General features: G+C 42.9%; 8 protein-coding genes across 10 annotated transcripts; 5 read left to right on the top strand and 3 right to left on the bottom strand.

Annotated features, from left to right (window-relative positions):
* Positions 1-624: 624 nt before the first annotated feature.
* Positions 625-2,097, top strand: LOC108039394 (GTP-binding nuclear protein Ran). The gene is made up of 2 exons (XM_017116402.2): positions 625-1,120; positions 1,492-2,097. The coding sequence occupies exons 1-2, from the start codon at positions 686-688 to the stop codon at positions 1,705-1,707; spliced, it is 651 nt and encodes a 216-aa protein (XP_016971891.1). The 5' UTR covers positions 625-685; the 3' UTR covers positions 1,708-2,097.
* Positions 2,098-2,311: 214 nt separating this feature from the next.
* On the bottom strand, positions 2,312-3,793 carry LOC108039395. Its single transcript, XM_017116403.2, has 3 exons — positions 3,659-3,793; positions 3,432-3,594; positions 2,312-3,103 (listed from the first exon to the last, which is right to left on the bottom strand). Exons 1-3 carry the CDS (start codon positions 3,744-3,746, stop codon positions 3,022-3,024), a joined length of 333 nt encoding a protein of 110 aa, XP_016971892.1. The 5' UTR covers positions 3,747-3,793; the 3' UTR covers positions 2,312-3,021.
* A 541-nt stretch (positions 3,794-4,334) lies between these two features.
* Positions 4,335-5,669, bottom strand: LOC108039391. Its single transcript, XM_017116399.2, has 3 exons — positions 5,482-5,669; positions 4,811-4,943; positions 4,335-4,742 (listed from the first exon to the last, which is right to left on the bottom strand). Exons 1-3 carry the CDS (start codon positions 5,573-5,575, stop codon positions 4,622-4,624), a joined length of 348 nt encoding a protein of 115 aa, XP_016971888.1. The 5' UTR covers positions 5,576-5,669; the 3' UTR covers positions 4,335-4,621.
* A 1,587-nt stretch (positions 5,670-7,256) lies between these two features.
* Positions 7,257-7,818, top strand: LOC108039392. Its single transcript, XM_017116400.2, has 2 exons — positions 7,257-7,522; positions 7,581-7,818. Exons 1-2 carry the CDS (start codon positions 7,281-7,283, stop codon positions 7,687-7,689), a joined length of 351 nt encoding a protein of 116 aa, XP_016971889.1. The 5' UTR covers positions 7,257-7,280; the 3' UTR covers positions 7,690-7,818.
* Positions 7,819-8,344: 526 nt separating this feature from the next.
* Positions 8,345-8,955, top strand: LOC108039393 (la1-like protein 13). Its single transcript, XM_017116401.2, has 3 exons — positions 8,345-8,459; positions 8,521-8,629; positions 8,688-8,955. Exons 1-3 carry the CDS (start codon positions 8,393-8,395, stop codon positions 8,776-8,778), a joined length of 267 nt encoding a protein of 88 aa, XP_016971890.1. The 5' UTR covers positions 8,345-8,392; the 3' UTR covers positions 8,779-8,955.
* Positions 8,956-9,007: 52 nt separating this feature from the next.
* Positions 9,008-11,980, bottom strand: LOC108039390. Its single transcript, XM_017116398.2, has one exon. The coding sequence runs from the start codon at positions 11,510-11,512 to the stop codon at positions 10,703-10,705; it is 810 nt and encodes a 269-aa protein (XP_016971887.1). The 5' UTR covers positions 11,513-11,980; the 3' UTR covers positions 9,008-10,702.
* A 788-nt stretch (positions 11,981-12,768) lies between these two features.
* On the top strand, positions 12,769-19,924 carry LOC108039388 (kinesin-like protein Klp10A). Of its 3 annotated transcripts, none has more exons than XM_017116393.2 (5): positions 12,769-12,956; positions 13,658-14,859; positions 16,553-16,799; positions 16,858-17,673; positions 19,215-19,924. In XM_017116393.2, the coding sequence occupies exons 2-5, from the start codon at positions 13,841-13,843 to the stop codon at positions 19,533-19,535; spliced, it is 2,403 nt and encodes an 800-aa protein (XP_016971882.1). In that variant the 5' UTR covers positions 12,769-12,956; positions 13,658-13,840; the 3' UTR covers positions 19,536-19,924. The 3 variants fall into 3 exon arrangements, with proteins under 3 accessions (XP_016971882.1, XP_016971884.1, XP_016971883.1); XM_017116395.2 differs by having other exon boundaries at positions 12,769-12,967; XM_017116394.2 differs by lacking the exon at positions 12,769-12,956 and adding an exon at positions 13,426-13,577.
* Positions 17,696-19,093, top strand: LOC108039389. Its single transcript, XM_017116397.2, has one exon. The coding sequence runs from the start codon at positions 17,960-17,962 to the stop codon at positions 18,941-18,943; it is 984 nt and encodes a 327-aa protein (XP_016971886.1). The 5' UTR covers positions 17,696-17,959; the 3' UTR covers positions 18,944-19,093.
* Positions 19,925-21,323: the final 1,399 nt, after the last annotated feature.

Raw genomic sequence — 21,323 nt, 5'->3', positions numbered from 1 at the left:
AAGGTCAAACTAACAATTTAGATTAGTATACCTAAGACAATTATGGGTCAGATATAATAGTTTTTCGGGTTTCTTTTGTGAGACAAAATGAATGTACACGAACTGTTTTCGCCTCGCATAAACGTGGTATGGCGATTGCCTGCAAAGTATATCCTTCCGCCTCTCTGGACATTTGTTGTTCTCCAGTTATCCTTCTTCCTTCTTCCTGCTTCTGCTTCTACTGTTGTTTTCGGTGCGCCAGGAATTTTCCTTTACCTGCATTCGCAGGCATCCTCTGTGGCCGTCTCCCTTGCTCTTTATCCTGCGGCCCAGCAGGAGCAGCAGCTGCAGTATCCTTGCGCCGCTCTCCCTCTGTTGCCATCCCGCTCGCTCCGTCACGCGCTCACTCGCTTCTGTTGCGAACAGCTGGTTGTTGTCCTTGGCGGGCTTTGACGCATCCTTTGTGTACGTACGTCACGTTTCGGACGGTTCGCAGGAGTCGCAGTTGGTTGTCAGTAGTCAGTCGCCTGGCGCTCGCCGAACCAACAACATCCTTGCACTCCACTCCTGCTTCGCTAGCAGTCCTGCTGAAAAATAGCCGCAAACCATTGGCATAAAAAAAAAAACACCAATCAGCTTCAACTACATTTCACAGCTCACTGTTCCGCCGTCAAAGTCCAGAAGTAAAGAAGACAGAGCTAGCAGGATGACTCAGGAAGGTCCGGATATGCCCACTTTCAAGTGCGTGCTCGTCGGCGATGGCGGCACCGGAAAGACAACCTTCGTTAAGCGCCACATGACCGGCGAGTTCGAGAAGAAGTATGTGGCCACACTGGGCGTGGAGGTGCACCCGCTGATTTTCCACACCAACCGCGGCGCCATCCGCTTCAACGTGTGGGACACCGCCGGCCAGGAGAAGTTCGGCGGCCTGCGCGACGGCTACTACATCCAGGGCCAGTGCGCCGTCATCATGTTCGACGTTACCTCGCGAGTCACCTACAAGAACGTCCCCAACTGGCATCGCGATCTGGTCCGCGTCTGCGAGAACATCCCGATCGTCCTCTGCGGCAACAAAGTCGACATCAAGGACCGAAAGGTGAAAGCGAAGAGCATCGTCTTCCACCGAAAGAAGAACTTGCAGGTGAGTGGTCGCCCCAGAGGCGGGAAACGAGGAACTTCACCAAACGGAAGGCCCAGTTGGCCTAGCTCTAGATATGCTACCTTTTTTTTGTATTTTCAATGAAACATAAGAAAGTAACAGTCCTCGTTGAAGATCACATGTAAATTTCAATTATTTCAAAAGTGAAATAAAGCCACTTTGTCTAATGTTTCTTTTTTGCGGGAAAAGAACAAAAGGCATGTGAGCTCAAACAGCAATCGTTTATAACTAAAAAAAAAGTGGATGTTATAGTAGTAAAATAGTATTTGGAAATAATGCGTTTGGTGAAGTTCAATATTTTCCTGTATCCACATGACTCGTGTAACTAAAATGTTTCCCCGCTTTCTCTGCAGTATTACGACATTTCTGCCAAATCGAACTACAACTTCGAGAAACCATTCCTTTGGCTGGCGCGCAAGCTGGTTGGTGACCCCAACCTGGAGTTCGTCGCCATGCCAGCCCTGCTGCCGCCCGAGGTCAAGATGGACAAGGACTGGCAGGCGCAGATCGAGCGGGACTTGCAGGAGGCCCAGGAGACCGCCCTGCCCGACGAGGACGAGGATCTATAAGCATATTTATAGTTAACTGAGAGGGATGGCCGGATTTGCACGCACCGGGGCAACAGGAAAGAGGCGAACAGGAGAACTCGAGCAGAGCAGTCACCAGCAACCACTACTGAATAGGAGCATCAGCAATAGTCTACGATCCACACTATCGGATTGCCAGCAAAGGATCGACCTTCACCAGCAGCCCTGCCAGCCTTCTGCCGTCGATCGTAATATATATTTTTAGATCCACTCATTTATAAGTCGGTTAAACATGATTTTTTTTTTGTTTGTTTCCATTGCGTTGGCTTCTGGCAGATTCTGAAATTGTCTTTAATGGTAGCAAAAACGAAAAAATACCCGAAAATCAAGTAAAATAAAAAGTCGAAACACGTATTTTTTTAAAACTTGCAACAGCTATGTTCTTTTCCACTCGTACAAACCAATATATAACAACAACAGTGTGCATGCTCCGTGCACGGGAGCGAGCGAGACCGCAACAGCAGGCAATAAATTGAGTTCCGGAAGATGGAAACAGAACGAAAAACACTAAAAAAAAAAAACAAAGAAAAATACAGGAAGACAGCCGAATCCACATCTACATGTTATTAATCTAAGACTAAAGAAATACATAAAATAAACGTGAAAAATATATTTAAAAAATCGGTTTGCTATAAAGGTGAAGATCGAAAACGAACAGTGGATTAAAGTGAAATTATTTTCATACCCTTTTAGAGGGCATTACAACTTTTGTGAGACTTGCGATCCATGGAAGTATATACATATGTTCAAATATTGGATTGTGTTTGATAGGGGCACAATTTCTTACCAATAGTAGCAATTCATCTCTATACATTAGGATATTTCCGTTTATTTTTAACATAAACATAAATAACTTCAGTTAGTGCTGTTTATTAATGTTTCAGGAAAACAAGAACTTTTTTTTTATAATTTTGGTTATTGTAAAGGAAGTATTTTATTCAAAATAAATTGTGCATCTATATTCTGATAACATTCGAAGCTTCTTTACTAAAAATTTGCATCAAAAATATATTCAGACGCACAATAATGTATTTTCATTTGTGTCGATTCAATTTTAAATCTCTTTTTGGCACTCTCGTACATAAAGAATTTTCATTACCATTAAATTTGGAGTCAAACATATTCTCAATGTCGAAAATTAAAACGTCTTAATGCTAAACTAAAACTAAATGAAGCACAAAATGTAATTAAAAATTGAAATTTAAAATAACGTACATAGCTTTCAAATCTTGATGCTTGTATTTTCGCCCCTTATTTGTGGAACGGTGCAGAACGATGCAGATGGATTCTTCCGATTTAAGGACACTTGAGGCAGCAGCCAGGGAATACTCCCGTAAAGCGAGCCTTGTTGGCACACGTGATCTTGTGCTGGGCGCAGCTGCAATAATATTGTTAGGATTAACTGAATATATGTATGTCCTTTGGAGAGTGATAGCCAACTTCATTTGCGAGAAAGAGATTTAAACTGGTGTGATATATATACCAGAATTTCAATTTGCAACGTATATATTTCAATGTGTTACGTACGAATTTCAATTTAATCTAATATAATTGTGTTTATAAAACTGATAAATATCAAACCCTGTTTTTCGAGACGCAGAACAATGGATTTTATCTTGATCCTATCTATTTCCAAACTATACATATATGTTTTTGAACTGCACATTTCTATTTGCTTGCTTTCCCTCTTAAATCAGTATACTCACTCCTCCACGGTGGTATCGAAGGTGTCCGTGCAGACGGCCCGCTTGAGGCACCTGCCGTCCTTTCCGAAGTCCACGTAATCCTCTCCCCTCTTTATAAGCGGCAAGTACTTGAGGAAGATGGTCTCACCCTCCAAATTGCGGTACGTGCACAATGGCTCGCTGGCTGAAAGGGGTGATGGATTCTTAGTGGGGATTCGATTCCTAGGGGCAGTGGTGGTCCAGCTCACCTGCATCGGCGGTGGGCAGAAGTGCCTCCGGTAGCAGAAGCGCCAGCAGCACGGCGGACCACACCAGCCACATGGATGAGTTGTGCATCTTCGGAACGTGGAGACGAGACTAAGACTGAGACTGAGACTGAGACTGAGACCGCCGGCCTGCCTGATTCCTATTTATAGTTCCTAGTGAGCTATGTGCTTGTTTGCAAATTAGCAGCGGTGATTTGCATTTTCAGCTTGATTAAGATGGAGAGGGATTATGGTGGTAGTTTTAATTGTTTAACTGCTTAGGAGGAATTAGATGCGCAGTTTCCAAAAAGTTCGATTTGAATATATATGTACCCTCGGAAAAATAATTGGAAGGCCCGTTAGTAGTGCCCTCTAGAATAAAATACTTGATTTACAAGGGGCGATTACTTTAACATTCGGTAAGTACATATATACATATTTTTCAACAACATTATTTATGTAATAAAAGCCTAGTGTTTTCCAAACTGTGCTAATCAAAAAATGTAGGTATTGCATTCCTGGAAAACTTAACTTTTATTATAAGCTTTCATTTTTTTTATTTAGATTTAAAATTTTTTAACCCACAGGGGATCCCCAGATCGTAAAATTGGTCCAATTGTTCCTGTATCAGCTCCAAAGAAATCTTTTAATTTTCTAAACTCAAATTGAAGTAATTAAATCTTGTTAAGCCACAATCTTTGAACTTTATTTCATGTAAAAAACAGATTTTTTTAAAGTATATATTTATTTTTTAAGTGTTGAAGATGTTTTTTTCATTTCGATTTACCTCACGCAACAAAATCAATAACATAAAAAAGCCTTATAAATAATAATAAAAAGTTAATCAACCAATCCAGTTACCAATGACTCATATTAAAAGAAAAGCTGTTCAACAAATCGAACAACTACCGTTTAACCAAAAGTTGGAGCTAATACTAAGAGTTAAATACTGCATCCGGATCCAGCCTAGATGTAGTTGCTCTCCGACTCCTGGCAAACCAACTTGGGACAGCACTCGGGGAAGGTGCGTCGCATGTCCGAGGCGATCTTGCACTTGTCCGTGGGCACCAGGTTGTGGCGACCGCAGCTGGAATAATTTAGAATAAATATGATCAATCATAACACACTTTTTGTGGTCAAAAGAGTCATCCTTACTAGCCAATCTCTAGGACATAGTCCGGCCTACAGTAGATCGATTGGCAATAGCCCTCGCGGTTGATCGGCTTGTAGGACTGCTTCTTGGGAATGGCCTGGTTGAGTTCCTCATAGTAACACTGGCCAGGATGGTCTGGGGAGATCGGTAGGTAAGATGCATTAAATTATTTGTGGGTATATTGTTTACAACCAGAAGTTGTTCACAAAAAATAATAGGAATAATAAATACAATACATGCAATTAAGATGACACAATGCTTATGTGCATTAGTGTTCAATCCATGTAGAAATTTATAACAAATATTTTTGTTATAACAAATCTAGGAAATTAGAAAATATTTCCTTTTTCTAGAATAAATGGTTTTAACAAAAAGGTTTAGAGTTTAAGGGAAAAATATAATAATACGACTAAAAGTTAATATAGTTTTAAATGGAATTAGATCAAAAGAATGCTGGTAGTATTTTAAATTTAGGAGTTCTTTAAAGAAAATCACTATGCATTAATGAAGGTTATAGAAAATGTAATAAGACTGAAGAACAAATTCCGTCACTGGTGGTAAAATCCCATGTTCAAATCCTACCGTTGCACAATGTTTCTTCTATTTAGTTTCGTAGTTCTACATATGTACATCTGTACATAATATTCAGAAACACCGTATATCCACAGCTCACCTGGGTGAACCGCATTCCCGCGGTAGGTGAGATCCGCCCGTGCTGCACCACAAATGCCCAGGAGCATCAGAAGACAACCAACTCCGATTCGCATAATCGCCAAGTAGGGGAAATCAAGTCTGAGATTCCGAATCCCAATCCAAATCCAAGTCCAAATCCGACTTGGCTGTTGTGCGCTACCCGTGCGACTGAGTCAATTACAATTAATTGTTGTTGCTTTTATATAAAATTAATAATAAACATTGTGCTGTATACATATGTGCAGGCGGTACGAGTACATAGGTATAGGTACAGCATATTGTACATACAAATATCGTATACGCAGATAGCATCTGCGCTGTGGCTTTTGTTTGACGACGACTTAAGGCGTCCGCTTCAGCTCTAGTTTAAATTAATTAAGCTAGCCCTGAAAGCGAGAGTGAGATCTGGGGGAAATGGAAGTCCCTGACAGTTAAGTGACACGGTTCGAGAAACTGTGGCAAGGTTGCTGCGCCGCGAGAAGTAATCAAAGCACACAAATAACTCTTTTGTAAATCCGAATTTCGGCCACATGCACAGGGAATTATACTATCACCTTGCTATCTTAATAACGGTAAATTCCTATTAAATATAAATATATCTTTATATTTGCATCTTCCTTTGGTGCAAATCTCACGGCCCCAGTAATTTTTTTTTTTTAGCTTATTAAGTATTATAACATATTTATTAGAAATTAAACAAAATCTTTTATGGAGAAGTGAACTATAATCAGACATAAATTAAGCTACATATGTATTTCATTAAAATAAACCATAGTATCCGAAAGCTAGCCTATCTGGTTCTGTAAAATCATGAAATATCCTACTTTTTTTTCCTGTGTACGCTGTACACACACCACACGATACCGGGTAGGTGTACGTAGATATATATATGCAAATTTCATGGGACTCACGAGTGCAAGTGCATTGTGGTTGCATTTGCATTAATTAGTGATTTGATTTTTATGAATTGGATAGAGTGATTTTCACCAAAACTGGCTTTTCTAAGAATCATTTTCCTGTCACGATGATAAAGATAAGTTTAATAATTATGATATTAATTATTAATATGATATTAATCGCATGATTCTCCTAAATAGCGTAGTAATTTTTAACACAACTAAAATTTGTGTGATCATTAACTCATTTATTTTAATCAATAAAAATTAAATATAATATTGTATATACAAAAAATATTGCATTATAATTGCATTAAAATAATGATAATATTTGGTCAGGGAAACTGCTGGATTTCGTTTAGTTTCTATTTGTTGTATTATTATTAATGTAATTAATTTACTTTCTTAAAACGAATTAGATTGCAGACAATTCTAAGAGCAATACTCAACAATTTCGGAATTAGTTTTCTTATAGTTGTGTTAGTTGTACAAATATTTATTCGAACAATATAATAGTACATTATTGTATAAGCAAAAGCCAGATAACTATCATTTTGTATAGCACTCACCTGGCACACCTACATACATATGCATGTATGCAGTGAGGTAAATTTTGCTGGTCCATGCTTACATCCCGAAGTGATCACCATCAACCAGTGGAAGTGGTTCGTTGTTGCCATCTCAAGTGCCCGGATTCCCTGGCTCGATAACGTGGAACGCAACTTCCTCCATTTCCAGCTCGAGAGCAAGGCAAACCCAATCAAAACCGAATCAATCGCGGGGCACGGGAGCGATGATAGCGCACTGATAAGGCAGGCCCTGCCGGATGGGCCCCATATAAGAGATGGCTCCATCACTGGGCCATTCCAAATCAGAAGCAACCATGTCTGGAGCGCCGTTGGTGCTCGTGGCTCTCGCGGTCTGCCTAAGTGTCTCGTCGGTGGCCGCCAATGGCTTTAGCACCCAGTACCAGGGTCACACGCAGCACCCCACCATTCCGGAGCACTGCCTCTACCAGGAGCTGGACATTGCCGTTCCGCTTCACGGCTTCGCTCTGCCCTCTGGACGAGATGGTTACTGCATCCGACTGGAGTGCACCGACGACTACCTACTTTTGATTCGACAGTGAGTCTCGATGTTCAGAAAAAGCACCTCTAACTAACACTAACTTAATCCCTTCCAGCTGCGAAAGACAGCCGTTTCCCGGACATGGCTGCCATCTCTCCGCCAATGACTATGACCTCCAATATCCAGCTTGCTGCCCCAAGCTAGAGTGTTCCAGTGGATTCTAGATATAAGGCTACAGATCTCTTCAAAACAATAGCTCTGCTAACGCGGAATTGATTTTTTAGCTTTTTTAGAAATGTTACAATGGGAAAAGGTTTAAGTTTTTCAAAAACAAAATAGAGTTCAAAACTGTATCTTCCGTGAATTCTCTTTTTTTTTTGGCGGTTTTTAGGTGTTCCAGCCAAAATACTATCTTTGATTATTCGGAATTTATATATTTTTACCATTCATAACTCTTTAAAAATGTTGGTTAACATAACATATGTTATTGTTATGCAGAAAATACAAATTCGAATTTACAAGGTTTTATTCGGAATTTTTCAGTTTGAATAGTTTGTTTAAAATATTTTGTGAATTTATTACTTATTTGCAACAAAGATATTTTTAAAAGATTTTGGTGGGAAGGATCCAAATTTGACAACAACAATTTTCCTGCACTCCAGCGTTTTCAGAGCCTCAAGTCTATTGAAAAGTAGATACACTAACTTAATGGTGATATAACTTGAGCTGCATCTGTTTTGCTAGTTTGAAGTCTCGATCTGTTCATAACAAGAATATTCCACCTATTTGATACACCCGAAGACCCCGGCGACGCAATCGCGAGAGCACGGGGATCTTGACCTTTCAATCTAATCGCAGGCGCACCCCAAACCAAACAACTATATAGCCAGGCAGCTGGGCAAAACATAGATCAGTTTGCTGAAAAATATGAAATCGGTCACGTTCGTACTATGCCTGCTGGTGCTGGGCGCCCACTCCCTCCTGGTGTTTGCCGGTAAGTGGGCCACTGCTCCCCCATCTCTACATCCTTTTCATCGCGATCCCTTCTCCTCCAGTGGACTGCGAGGTGAGCGGCCACAAGATGAAAACCGGAGAGAAATACAGCCCGGAAGGTCGCTGCATGCAGTACACATGCGAGGGCCCCAGAAAACTGTCGGCCCTAACGTAGGTTCTATGCGTTTGTATGGAATATATTCTTTATCCACTCGATTGTCTTCCTCAGATGCCCTAGCATAGCCTCCTTGAAGCCCTGTAGGTTGATAAGTGACTCTACCAAGCCATATCCCGGATGTTGTCCTAAGTACGAGTGTTGAAGACAGCGACAAAAAACAATACAAGCCAAAACTACAAGTTCTGGACTTGGAAAAACTACTGGATCCAAACTGCTGAATCAACTGATATTGACAAAGCCGAAATTATAAAATAATAAACATTCCTTTCTGATCAAAAACGAATTCAGAAAGAAAATAATAAAATTAAACTAAAAAGAATTTATGTAGAGACTAAAACTAAGATTCCTGCAAATTAATGCGTGAGTCTCGCTTACAAAAACCAAAATTGCGCATTTATTTCGAATTCGGTTTGGTATACAGGCTTGAACTTAGTCGTATTTGCTCATACATATAGTAAATATACAAGTTGTGTTCTATGTGTATACATATATAAATATTTTCGTGTCAATTGCCACTAATTCACCATTCACTTGGACATGCACATTGTTTGCTTGCATAACAAGTATATATATGTATACATATATCTCTGCTTAACTACATATATGAATTTGTATAGTTCTCTAAAATAACGAGGAGACCCCGGCAGTGGCGAACTCATACTCACATCCTGCCGATGGACGGATCTCCTCCGCCTAAGCAATCCCCATTAGATAATTAATCGCATTCACTACGCAGACACACATCGGGACAAGCACACGGGATCAGCAGGTGCATCTTAGTCTTACGATTACGGATACAGATTGTTAATTATGTGGTAAAGAGAAATAATATAATAACTTGTGTTGCAGCTATAGCAATGCAGATTTAACCGATTGTAACCTGAGCTAGTCTAAACATTCTTTAACTATGGTCCGGCGGCCCGAGGGCCATTAAGTTGATGGAGACTTATAAGTTAATACAAATTGCTACTTTTAATGCGTAATACAGGGACATTCGTGGGATAGGATGGGTTTTTGCAATCTTTGGAGTGTTCTGAGCATCTTTCCATGCGTTAGTTCTCTTATTTTCACGGTACGCTAAAACCAGCTGGTAAACTGCAACATCTCTGATAAGGTAACATTAGCTGAAAAGCAAGACAATCTCTTTGAAGTTTTAAATATGATAAATGTTAAATTGTGATGTTGAGATATATTTATATAATTATAATTACATATAATTATAAAAATCTAACACCTAATTTGTATACCCTTGCAGAGAGTATTATAATTTCAGTCACAATGTTGCAACGCAGTGAAGAGCACATTTCCGACCCTAAAAAGCATATATTCTTGTTCAGCATCACCAGGCGAGTTGATCTTGCTATGTTCGTCTGTTTGCCTGGCCGTCCATCCGTTTCTACGAAAACTAGTTCCTAAGTCTTAAAGCTATTTGGATGAAACTTAGCTCAAAGTCTTCTTTTTGTTGCACGTAGTATACAAGTAGGAACGGACCGGATCGGCCCCATATCGGACGACTATATCATATAGCTGCCATAGGAACGATCGAAAAATGTATCGGAAAATCTACATAGCAGATTCATTTTTTTTAGAGCATCGAAATATAGAATATTTAATTTTTGTAACTGCTGCAAAGGTATATGAAATTCGGCTTGCCGAAGTTTGCTTGCATTTTTGTTGTCATTGAGATCTGCCAAGACTCATAAATTTCAAGAAACTAAATGTGGTAAGATCCATTGTAACAATTTGGAATGCCTAACAACTAAATCGAAAACAGAAAAAGAAGCGCTCAAGTAAGGAAATCGTGCCTGCTCTTCTTGAGCAGATTCTTTTGCTTTAAGATAATGTCAGTGGGAAGTTTACAAATTATATTAATCCTATGATATCCAAGCGGAATTGGCTCACAATCGTGCAAAATTTCTAATAGCTCCAAAGATGCCTGGTCAATAAATTCGACCCATCCTTTCTGGGGTTAGGGGAATTAACCTAGTCGTGAAATGAGGATGACCCTCCCATCCTGGTCCTCTTCAATCCGACGACGCCAGCTGCGGCGCCAGCGACTCCTCCTCTCATTGGCGCGCGGCTCGCTCAGTCTCCATTAGGCATTCGCGCACCAGGATACGGGCATGAACAATGCCGCGCTTGAGACGCTCCGTGGAGCTGCGTGAGCCCGTGTAGGTAGGCCGGATGTCGCGTCCCATCTCCTCGATGACGGCCAGCAACTGGGCGTACTTGGTCAGCCCGTTGCCTGGTCCCACGGAGGGCAAACTAGCCGTAGAAGTGAGCGGTGTGGTGATGTTGGCCGAGGTCTGGGTGGTAACCACCACGGGCGAGGTAGAGGGTGGCGGGTACTTCAGCTGCGAGGAGCTCAGATTCAAGCCCATGCTCTGGCCATTGCTGGAGGAGGAGGTGGAGTTCCTCTGTCCGCCATTGGTGGAGCACATATTGGCCAGGGAGAGGGCCGCCGCTGCAGCTGCTGCAGGCGTGGCCGTGGTGTTCGACTGCTGCTGAAGGAGGGCCAACTGGGCCTGAAGGAACTTCGGGGAGTACTGGAGGGCAGCGACGGCGGCTGCGGCGGCGGCTGCATTTGCCGCAGCAGCGGAGCTCTGCTTGCTGGAGGAGCTGCTGTAATCGCTGGCGGAGGAGCGTTCCCGCTCCCGCTTACCTCCGCTGCCCGTGGAGTAATCCGTGGCGGAGGAGGCTGATCCTCCGGTTCCCCTCGAGTGGTGGATGGCCGAAATTTGGATCTGGGGCTGTTGCTCACGCTGCTCCCGCTGCTGTTGGTAATTGTAGAAATTCTGCACCTGGCTGCGCGGTATCGGTGTCACCGTGACGTCACTCAGCTTGGACTCGACGGCCTGGATGTCCATAATGTCCATGGTGGAGTGGCTTTGGTGTGTTCCGGTATCGGTCCGTTAATATGGCGGCTATATCCAGAGAATAACCCGTGTGTTCTTTGGCAGTTTGCTAACTTTTTGTTAAGTTTTTCGATCCGTTTCGTTTCGCCAATTTACTTTCTACGCACAAACAAATGTACCCAACTATCGATACACTTGATTGTTCGGCTTTAGCACACCATCGATGGTTTTAGGGCTATCGTTAGTATCAAAAACAACAGTTTTTCGATTTGTTGTATTACTTTCATTAGTTTGCAGAAAAAGGTAAACAAATGTTTCAAAGTTGTGTTACATTTAATTGTCTCAAGATTTAATAAAAAACCAGTAGATCTCAGGGATTTCAGTGATATATTAAAAGTGGAAAAGTTTCTGTTTGACATATGTAATGTTAATGACGCAAATGTTCGATACAATACTATCAATGAAGCCACATCCATATTTTAACAACTCCAGGCTAATACTAAATCCCACCAATACCAACACTTTTTTATTTTTGATTGCGATTAGCCCTATTGGTTCCTTATACAGCCGCGTATTCCGAGCCATTCACACAGGCACCCGCTGTTGCAAAAGCAGCTGATCGTAAAGTAAGCAAACCGAAAAATAGAAAAGGAACATGAAAAATTAGTTTTCCTAACAATAAAATGAATAGTAACGCAAAACCTAATACAAATTAAGCAATTAGAAAGTAAAATGATTTCTGCAGTTATTGATTTATCCACTCGAATTGGTAAAGGTGGAGAGTTCGACTCAGACCGGCGTACTGAAAATGGCTTTAGATATATTAAGAGAAAACGATGTAAAAAGAAAAATGTTTTTACCATTATTTACTTTGATGGATGATCTGGTGACCACCACGCTCTGATTCATTGCCTACCATTTTGTCACACAGGTCAATATGATTATTTTCATCCTGGACGCTGTTGCAGAAACGCCGCCTGTGTGAATAGCCATAATACCCAAGATATTCAAAAAACAGCTGACTGCTAAAGACGTTAGTATCGACATGTGTTGGGTAATGCTCGGATGCAAATAAACCATGGTAACTGTTCCCAGTGGGTGATGGTTATGGCTTGTGGGCCCCCTATTAGCCACTAACCCAAGTCAACTGAAACTTAAAAGATATTTTTTCCACCTCTCCACTCACTCATCACTGCCCGTTTCAAACGCAACGGCTAGCTTCCCAGCACTGGCCGGCCTGCAGCCCAGTGCTGGGCAACGGTGCGCCATTGTCATGACAGTGTGGCAAAAAACAATGGCGAACAAACTGTGAAACTACAAATTTGTGTTGCTGACATCTGGTCGCTTGTAAAACTATTTCGGACAGATTTTGTGATATTTCGTTGTGATCGGTCGATAAATCTCTAAGTTTTTTTTTAATGGAAAGTGCGAACGAATTGTAGCGTTTGGGAAGACAGCAGCAAAGGTGAGCAAAAGGTAGCAGATTGCAAAAATTCAATTTCATTTCCGCGACCGTCTGTTTTCTGCATCGGTGTGTGCGTGTGTTGTGTGTGTGGGAGCTCCGTGTATGACGTAAAGCAATAAAGCAAACGCATATTCGCAGCGTTTGTGTGTGTATTTTTTTTGCATCTAATTAGGAGCCCAAAGCATTGATTAGTTGTCGTTCAATGCAGATTGTTGTTTTTCGGCCAAAAGGGCCGCCGCAGTTGCATATGTGTCGCTATGTGTGTGCCGCACGGTTGTCAGTGTTGCACAGTGCCGAGCCGAGTGCCCACAAAATGGGCGCACAACAACAACGACAAGAAAGGGATTTGGGTACGCAGAACAACGCTGGTTCCTCTATTAGTTTTCCCCATTTCCCTGCAATCCCTGTTTTTTTTGTTATCCGTTGCCAGACGCAACGAAAATGACAGTTGGCGTTTGAATTCGGTTTGAACACAATCACACACACTGACGTAGGCCACCAAGCAGCACACATACTTCAAAAACGAAACAGACGCTGTCGGCGACCTCGACAAGCAGTTCTCTGCGATTTGGCCGTCATTGCCTCAAATTCAGTTCGGAGCTGCCATTTCATTTTATACCAGTAATTTGTTTTGATTAGAACATCATTCTTTTCGGCTTGACAAAAATTCTTTACTCTCTGTTTTCTTTTTTTTACCGCAGAAATATTTGCTTTGCAAATAATTACAAACAAGTAGTTGTACGTCTAACGGTACTCCTCGCCAACCGCCAAGCTGTCCGAAAAACAGTGCAAGGAGTTACACCGCCCAGACCGCATATATAACACACCAAAAGGACTTCCAAACAAATAGGAACACCACCACACACACCAATATCGTCGCCGAAATGGACATGATCACAGTGGGGCAGAGCGTCAAGATCAAGCGCACGGACGGCCGTGTCCACATGGCCGTGGTGGCGGTGATCAATCAGTCGGGCAAGTGCATCACAGTAGAATGGTATGAACGGGGCGAAACTAAGGGCAAGGAGGTGGAACTGGACGCCATTCTCACGCTCAATCCGGAGCTAATGCAGGACACCGTGGAGCAGCATGCCGCCCCGGAGCCCAAGAAGCAGGCCACCGCCCCGATGAACCTCTCCAGGAATCCCACACAATCGGCCATTGGCGGCAATCTCACCAGCCGCATGACCATGGCAGGAAACGTGCTAAACAAGATCCAGGAGACTCAATCGATTCCGCATCCGCTGGGCAACAGCAATAGCGTCAACACGAACAGCAACTCGAACACCACAGCCGGAGGAGCCACCACCGGATTGCAGCGACCGCGTTACTCGCAAACTGCCGCTGGCCAGCAGCAGACGAGAATCGCCTCGGCAGTGCCAAACAACACATTGCCCAACCCCGGAGCGGGGGCCACTGCTGCTCCAGCAGCGCAGGCTGCCGCTCCGGCTAGTAACACAACCCAGGGAGCCGGCGGCGGTGGTGCTCGCCGATCGCATGCCCTAAAGGAGGTGGAACGGCTGAAGGAGAACCGCGAGAAGCGGCGCGCTCGCCAGGCCGAGATGAAGGAGGAGAAGGTGGCCTTAATGAACCAGGATCCGGGCAATCCCAACTGGGAGACGGCGCAGATGATACGCGAGTACCAGGGCACGTTGGAGTTTGTGCCGCTGCTCGATGGCCAGGCCGTCGATGACCATCAGATCACCGTGTGTGTGCGGAAGCGACCTATCAGCCGCAAGGAGGTCAATCGCAAGGAGATCGACGTCATCTCGGTGCCGCGCAAGGACATGCTCATCGTGCACGAGCCTCGCAGTAAGGTCGACCTAACCAAGTTCCTGGAGAATCACAAGTTTCGCTTCGACTACGCCTTCAACGACACGTGCGACAATGCCATGGTATACAAGTGAGTATTTCAGTTACATTATCTAGAATGTATTAAGAATCCCCACCATATATGGGTGGTACAAGCTTTGGTTTGTTTGCCACTAAGCATAAAAGGATTTTGTTGAAAACTATTCGCAGTTGTCGTACAGTTAAAGTGCCACATCGCTGAATTATTAGCGCGTTTAAACAAACATCGGGTCATTTTCTTAATATGGTGCCTACACATTCCATTGTCTTCGCAATATTACCAGCTTATTATTTATATTTACTTATATATATGACTTTTCAATACCGATATGATGCCTTTGCATTTAATTGAAATTTAAGAGTCAACATAAAATCTTTTGTCTGATTTAATTTAGTGATATATTATTTATTTAATTCAACATTTTAAAAGTGTAATACAAAATAACCAATTTGAATGTACTTTTGTACTTAATAAATCGAACACCTAATTACTTTAATCCCTAATTATAACTAATTATTATACTGCAGATATTTGATTGGCCCTGACTTGATTTTGCTCAGACCATTATTTAAACTGAAATCCAATCGTGTATTGCTATTATAGATTAGAAATATTTGTTTATTTGTATGACATGTATTTTTTACAAGAGATACCGTCCGCTTTATCCGTTGCTTGACTTGCAATCCCCAGGGTTGACCCATATAAAAAACAATAAGTAAATACAATGAGATACGATCGCCCAGTGCTGTTATCCCGATTCCCACTAAGATCACTGCGATTCCAGTCACTTTGAAGATCATGTGGTGATGTTGTGACCGGACCCCGCTTGCGCATCTCTGGTATAGCGACTCATTGACTCATTCCGACCGAGACAGCAACAACAGAAGCATGCATCTGAAAGCGGTCGTTCCCGAAATAGCCAAGTTTGTTTTATATTTTTTCGCTCGCTTTGTATGACTAAGTTGAAAAGCCAGCCGCTTCCCCTCGTTCGCCGAGCTTCGTTCGAACTCTCTAAATTGAATTCTGCCCATGGGCCAGCGGAAGAGATTTCGAAAAGTAACTGCCTTTTGGCCCAGCATTTGCCCATTAGTAATTGTTTGCCTTCAATTGAATTAAAGCGGCTCTTGACTTTGCTTATTCGGTGCCTGACTTTCGTCTGCCCCTTTTTCCCGCCACCTGTTTAGCTTCTTTTCCTGTTTTTGCGATTTATATGTATATTATGGCTCTCTGGAATTGGTAACGCCATACGTGACGCCGCGTCACGGCAGATACTAGAGTATACCCCATGAGTAATAGCGGGAATTTATACCTTTAGCAGTTGATGATAACGACTTCGTGTTGACAAATCTTAACGCATGAATCAAGAGCTGATTGGAACAGTGTCGTACGTCGTTATCAAAGCCCCAGTATTTCGAATAAGCAGATTTACAATTGTTTTATTTATTGCATTTTACTGGGGTCTTTGATCTGTCGAAGATTTAGACTTCCTCATTTTTAGTAAACATTTCTGTTATGTTTGTTATGGCGCGTATTAAAAGAAATATGAAAACTGGAAATCGTTCCTTAATTTATATCGACAGCACTTTAAGATATAGTTTCTATCACAGATGCCTGTATCGTAAGTATTTTTGGTGTTTGTTTTTAATATTATAAAACCCCTAACTTTAACTTTAGATCCGAGCTCGATAAAGTTAAATTCCATAATAACAAATTGTGCACTAACAACTTTTACTTCACCCCCCAGATACACAGCCAAGCCGTTGGTTAAAACAATTTTCGAGGGCGGAATGGCGACGTGCTTCGCTTACGGCCAAACAGGATCCGGCAAGACACACACCATGGGCGGCGAGTTCAACGGAAAGGTGCAGGACTGCAAGAACGGCATCTACGCTATGGCGGCCAAGGACGTTTTTGTTACTTTAAATATGCCACGCTATCGCTCCATGAATCTAGTCGTTTCGGCCAGCTTCTTTGAGATCTACAGTGGCAAGGTGAGTGTTTGTAAAATGACGGTGCTTGAGCCAACTAATAACGGATCCCTCGGAACAGGTCTTCGATCTTCTGGCCGACAAGCAAAAGCTGCGCGTCCTGGAGGACGGCAAGCAGCAGGTGCAGGTGGTGGGCCTCACCGAGAAGGTGGTGGACAGCGTCGAGGAGGTGCTGAAGCTAATCCAGCACGGCAACGCTGCCCGCACATCCGGCCAGACGTCGGCCAACTCGAATTCGTCGCGTTCGCACGCCGTCTTCCAGATTGTGCTGCGGCCGATGGGCTCCACAAAGATCCACGGCAAGTTCTCGTTCATCGATCTTGCGGGCAACGAACGTGGGGTGGACACCTCGTCGGCTGATCGTCAGACACGTATGGAAGGTGCCGAGATCAACAAATCGCTGCTGGCCCTCAAGGAGTGCATCCGGGCGTTGGGCAAACAGTCTGCCCACTTGCCCTTCCGGGTCTCCAAACTGACCCAGGTGCTGCGCGACTCGTTTATCGGCGAGAAGAGCAAGACCTGCATGATCGCCATGATCTCGCCGGGACTGAGCTCCTGCGAGCACACGCTCAACACGCTACGCTACGCGGACCGTGTCAAGGAGCTGGTGGTGAAGGATATCGCCGAGGTCGGCCCTGGCGGCGACAGCGAACCCATCGAGATCATGGACGACGAGGAGGAGGAGGAGCTCAACCTGGTGCATCCGCACTCTCACCAGCTGCACCAGAACACGCACGCGGCCTCTCAGTCGCACAACCAGCGTGTCGGCGGTCCTGGTTCTCATCACTCGGGACCTAGTATTCACAACAACAATAACAACAACAACAAGAACGGAAACGCTGGAAACATGGACCTGGCCATGCTGAGTTCGCTGAGCGTGAGTATTAAGAAAGGACATGTCCTTTTTCCCGAAACTGTCCCCGACCCTCCCTATAGAACCAATCAAGACTAGATAGTTGGCATCACAAAATTAACTGAAACGAATACTCTCAGTCTGGGAACTTCGACTCAATTCAATTTATATATCAGGCTAAGTATGCCAACTATTTGCAAAGATGGCTTTGCCGTTAGCTTCACCTCAGTCACATCCAGTTCGAGTTCAGTTTGCAGCGCTTTCAGTTTAGATTTTAGTTCATAATACAAGTCAATCGATACGAAACACAATGTCAAAATCGATGCCATTTGCTCGTGAAAGCCACACGCCAAATATCGGGAGGTATACCAACTCGCGAACCCTGCAATCGGTATACAGTAAGTTACCACCTGTGATGGGCGGCCAAAGAGGAGCAAGTGAAGTCTTCGTAGCCGGAGCAATGAGTGCCCGGGTCAAAGGCGTCCACCTTGGGGCGCATGACCCTGTTCGCGTGTGGAACTGTAACAAACCCAAGATGGCTAAACCGGCTAATAAAACCTACAACGTCTATGCAAAACAAAAGACCAGTTCAGTGGGAAAAGATGCACCAAAGGCGATCGTCAAGCGGTGGGTGCATCCCCCGACTCCTGACCATCGTCCCAAAGAGGACAAGAACAAGGGTGGAAGGCCATGCAATTATGAGTCGTTTTATGTGCCCTTCGAGCAAGATGGTAGCGCCAAAGCCGAACCATTGGTCGGGGCATTCTTTGTGCCGCTGGACGACAATCGGGAAATGCCGCAACAGAGGCGACAGAAAACCAAACCAGTCAACCTGGCAGAGGCAAAAGCAAAAGGTTTTAATGCCGCGAACCGGCAGCACGGGCCCGAAAATAAAGCGGCTAAGAGGGTCTGCAATTTTGGGATGCATTCGGATAGAGATCAGCTGCTTTTCAGCAAGTTTCAGCAACTGCGGCCGGCAGGAGAGCGGTTTGTGCTGAAGACCGGAGAGATGGTCGCCCTGATTGCGGAGATAAAGTCGCGCCAGGGAAAAGCCAACGAGCAGATGACTGTGGAATCTGTGCCGCCACTGCCACCGCCGCCACAGTTTGCAGAAGATCCAAAGGAGTCCAGAAAGCGACTGCTATTGCACCGCTGCCGCACGCAGACACTCTTCTCGACTTCAGACTGCGACGAATCGCTGTATAAGTACGCCTGCCATTTGCCATTTGTCAGGGATCCAGCGCATCCTGATGTATTTCGGCCGCGGCTGAATCGATTTTCGTCCCGCCAGTAAATCCGAATTGAAAAGCATTTATTCGCTTAGCTGCATTCTTACATTTTTATATATTTTGTTACTTGCTGAACGTATGCAGAAACTTTCATTTTTGTTTTGGAATTCCACTCAAGCCGGTGTTTCTCTCTAAAGACCAAGAATTGGAAAGGATATAGGTATTTAATTCATAAGTTTTTAACCCAATATAATTTGCATTAGTATAGTATTACCTGCCCAAAAGGAATTATTTGAAAAAATAATACTAAACTACTTAATCCACTATCATCTGCAGGAACACGAGATGTCCGATGAGTTGATTGTACAGCACCAGGCCATTGACGACCTGCAGCAGACGGAGGAGATGGTGGTGGAGTATCACCGCACCGTGAACGCCACACTCGAGACCTTCCTCTCCGAGTCGAAGGCGCTGTACAACCTGACCAACTATGTGGACTATGACCAGGACTCGTACTGCAAGCGGGGCGAGTCGATGTTTTCGCAGCTGCTGGACATCGCCATCCAGTGCCGGGACATGATGGCCGAGTACCGCGCAAAGCTGGCCAAGGAGGAGATGCTTTCGTGCAGTTTCAACTCGCCGAACGGCAAGCGTTAGTTCCCGCACCCCATTTGATCACCTGCCCCTTTTTTTTACACAACCTTCCCCTCTGGCTTCCCGTCTTTGTTTATAGAATGCGAAATGCACTCTCACTAGAACTTTAAATTTTTTATTGAACCCTCCCACTTGACCCCCTCGCAGTTGGATACCATCGGCCTTGGAGGCCCTGGTCCACGCTTGAAGTCCTGGCGAGGGGGTCGGGTGGCGGGTTACTCTTACACAAAAAGTCGTTTGGACCGAAGGACGGACGGACGGACAGAATCGACATTAGAACAGAAGTTTTTATATACAAAACATGTGTAAATCAGATATCCCATTTCTTTTGGCATTTTTAACGATCTGTCGTCTAGCGTATTAATAAAAATTTCTGCATCCGTTCTGAGAAACTTGAATGTTCAATGATTGATAACAAAAAAGACTTGTCAGCCCCATATCTCCTTCTCTGTCCAACTCGATATCGCTGCGAGCTGGTTTATTAAGTTTTAAACTACATTCATAATCGAGGGGCACTCTGTTGAAAGTCTGTTAAATATATACTTTACGAACTAAGCACGGGAACAGATTTACCATGAGAGCAACACACCAATAACAGCGAAACCCACAAAAAGGCAGACCATGACTTTGTTGGGTTCTCTTTCTCTTTCACTGTCTCTTTCGATTATGATTATATGATTATGGTTATAATTTCTGCGCAGTCGATACTTTTGTAAAAGAAAAAGACATTTACTATACTTTAATTACTACTACTCTATATATAATATGAGATTCCATTTAATATAATTACCTTATGCGATTTGTTCTCTTCATTTTGTCGTTTTAAATGCTCGTCCAGAGTTTGTTCATGCCACGGCACAAATCTATTACATTTTACAACTACGAACTAATCGCGCATTGTATTTATTTCAAGGCCACAAAACTGTATTTAATTTGTATTAATTTATTAAAATACTATTGCACCAAATCCAATTTACATACGTATTCCCCGTAACTATAATGATTATCTTATGCATCCGAACTGCAATCTTTGCCTGAGAGATATTTAGCCAGCAAGTGTTTTTGGATAACCCAAATCCTTTTCCTTTCGTTCTCTCTACTCTGATCTATATATAATTTACATTATATTTTTTTTGTCATTTTAAGCGACTTCGGTAAAGAATTTAAAATGCAAACTGTCTTTGCTATTATTATTTAAAGATGATTTGCATTTCATTTTGTACTAATATTTATTACTTATATTTAATTACGTTTTACACGACTAAAAACTATCGAAAGCAAATCAAACGAAACTTAACCAAATCATGGATTTCCACACACTGCTTGTACTGCGTTGAAAAGAAACAGATCAGTTCCAAATAGCGGAGAACATAGTAACTTAGCCTTAAACGAAACAAAGCAAATAAACAAACTAAACAAAATCGCAAAAGAAAATTAAAAGTAAAATGAAAACGAACACGAACACGAAAAAAGAAAAACATACTCACGTGCTTCTCCTAAGGTATTTATCCAATCAAGACGTTTAATCATTTTGTTATTGCATTTCTTCAGAGCACTATAAAATTACCCCTCCCAAAGCAGGCGAATGATAACAATTTTTTAATCCACCAAATGCGAGTTTTTAAAACAATGTTAATATGGAAAAACCAACTGAATGAGTGCTTCGATATTATGCGGTATAAATAAAATAATGAAAGTGTTAGGACTTGGACTCTAATAATGTATTATTAAATATAAATAATAAATTATATTGTAATAAAAAGTGAACATACACAACTAAAATTAACATTA

The sequence above is a fragment of the Drosophila rhopaloa genome, unplaced genomic scaffold, assembly GCF_018152115.1.
Source record: "Drosophila rhopaloa isolate 14029-0021.01 unplaced genomic scaffold, ASM1815211v1 contig_3, whole genome shotgun sequence".
Lineage (NCBI taxonomy): Eukaryota > Metazoa > Arthropoda > Insecta > Diptera > Drosophilidae > Drosophila > Drosophila rhopaloa.
This window is presented reverse-complemented; position numbering and strand designations above follow the sequence as displayed.

Excerpts from the sequence above, each read along its gene's own strand:
- LOC108039394 (XM_017116402.2), top strand. The coding sequence starts at position 686 with ATGACTCAGGAAGGTCCGGATATGCCCACTTTCAAGTGCGTGCTCGTC. Across the intron at positions 1,121-1,491 it reads ACCGAAAGAAGAACTTGCAG|TATTACGACATTTCTGCCAA; the intron begins GTGAGTGGTCGC and ends CTTTCTCTGCAG.
- LOC108039395 (XM_017116403.2), bottom strand. The coding sequence starts at position 3,746 with ATGCACAACTCATCCATGTGGCTGGTGTGGTCCGCCGTGCTGCTGGCG. Across the intron at positions 3,595-3,658 it reads TCTGCCCACCGCCGATGCAG|CCAGCGAGCCATTGTGCACG; the intron begins GTGAGCTGGACC and ends CACCCCTTTCAG. Across the intron at positions 3,104-3,431 it reads TTCGATACCACCGTGGAGGA|CTGCGCCCAGCACAAGATCA; the intron begins GTGAGTATACTG and ends ATATTATTGCAG.
- LOC108039391 (XM_017116399.2), bottom strand. The coding sequence starts at position 5,575 with ATGCGAATCGGAGTTGGTTGTCTTCTGATGCTCCTGGGCATTTGTGGT. Across the intron at positions 4,944-5,481 it reads CGGGAATGCGGTTCACCCAG|ACCATCCTGGCCAGTGTTAC; the intron begins GTGAGCTGTGGA and ends CGATCTCCCCAG. Across the intron at positions 4,743-4,810 it reads TATGTCCTAGAGATTGGCTA|CTGCGGTCGCCACAACCTGG; the intron begins GTAAGGATGACT and ends AAATTATTCCAG.
- LOC108039392 (XM_017116400.2), top strand. The coding sequence starts at position 7,281 with ATGTCTGGAGCGCCGTTGGTGCTCGTGGCTCTCGCGGTCTGCCTAAGT. Across the intron at positions 7,523-7,580 it reads TACCTACTTTTGATTCGACA|CTGCGAAAGACAGCCGTTTC; the intron begins GTGAGTCTCGAT and ends AATCCCTTCCAG.
- LOC108039393 (XM_017116401.2), top strand. The coding sequence starts at position 8,393 with ATGAAATCGGTCACGTTCGTACTATGCCTGCTGGTGCTGGGCGCCCAC. Across the intron at positions 8,460-8,520 it reads CTCCCTCCTGGTGTTTGCCG|TGGACTGCGAGGTGAGCGGC; the intron begins GTAAGTGGGCCA and ends CTTCTCCTCCAG. Across the intron at positions 8,630-8,687 it reads AGAAAACTGTCGGCCCTAAC|ATGCCCTAGCATAGCCTCCT; the intron begins GTAGGTTCTATG and ends TGTCTTCCTCAG.
- LOC108039390 (XM_017116398.2), bottom strand. The coding sequence starts at position 11,512 with ATGGACATTATGGACATCCAGGCCGTCGAGTCCAAGCTGAGTGACGTC.
- LOC108039388 (XM_017116393.2), top strand. The coding sequence starts at position 13,841 with ATGGACATGATCACAGTGGGGCAGAGCGTCAAGATCAAGCGCACGGAC. Across the intron at positions 14,860-16,552 it reads GACAATGCCATGGTATACAA|ATACACAGCCAAGCCGTTGG; the intron begins GTGAGTATTTCA and ends TTCACCCCCCAG. Across the intron at positions 17,674-19,214 it reads CCATGCTGAGTTCGCTGAGC|GAACACGAGATGTCCGATGA; the intron begins GTGAGTATTAAG and ends TATCATCTGCAG.
- LOC108039389 (XM_017116397.2), top strand. The coding sequence starts at position 17,960 with ATGTCAAAATCGATGCCATTTGCTCGTGAAAGCCACACGCCAAATATC.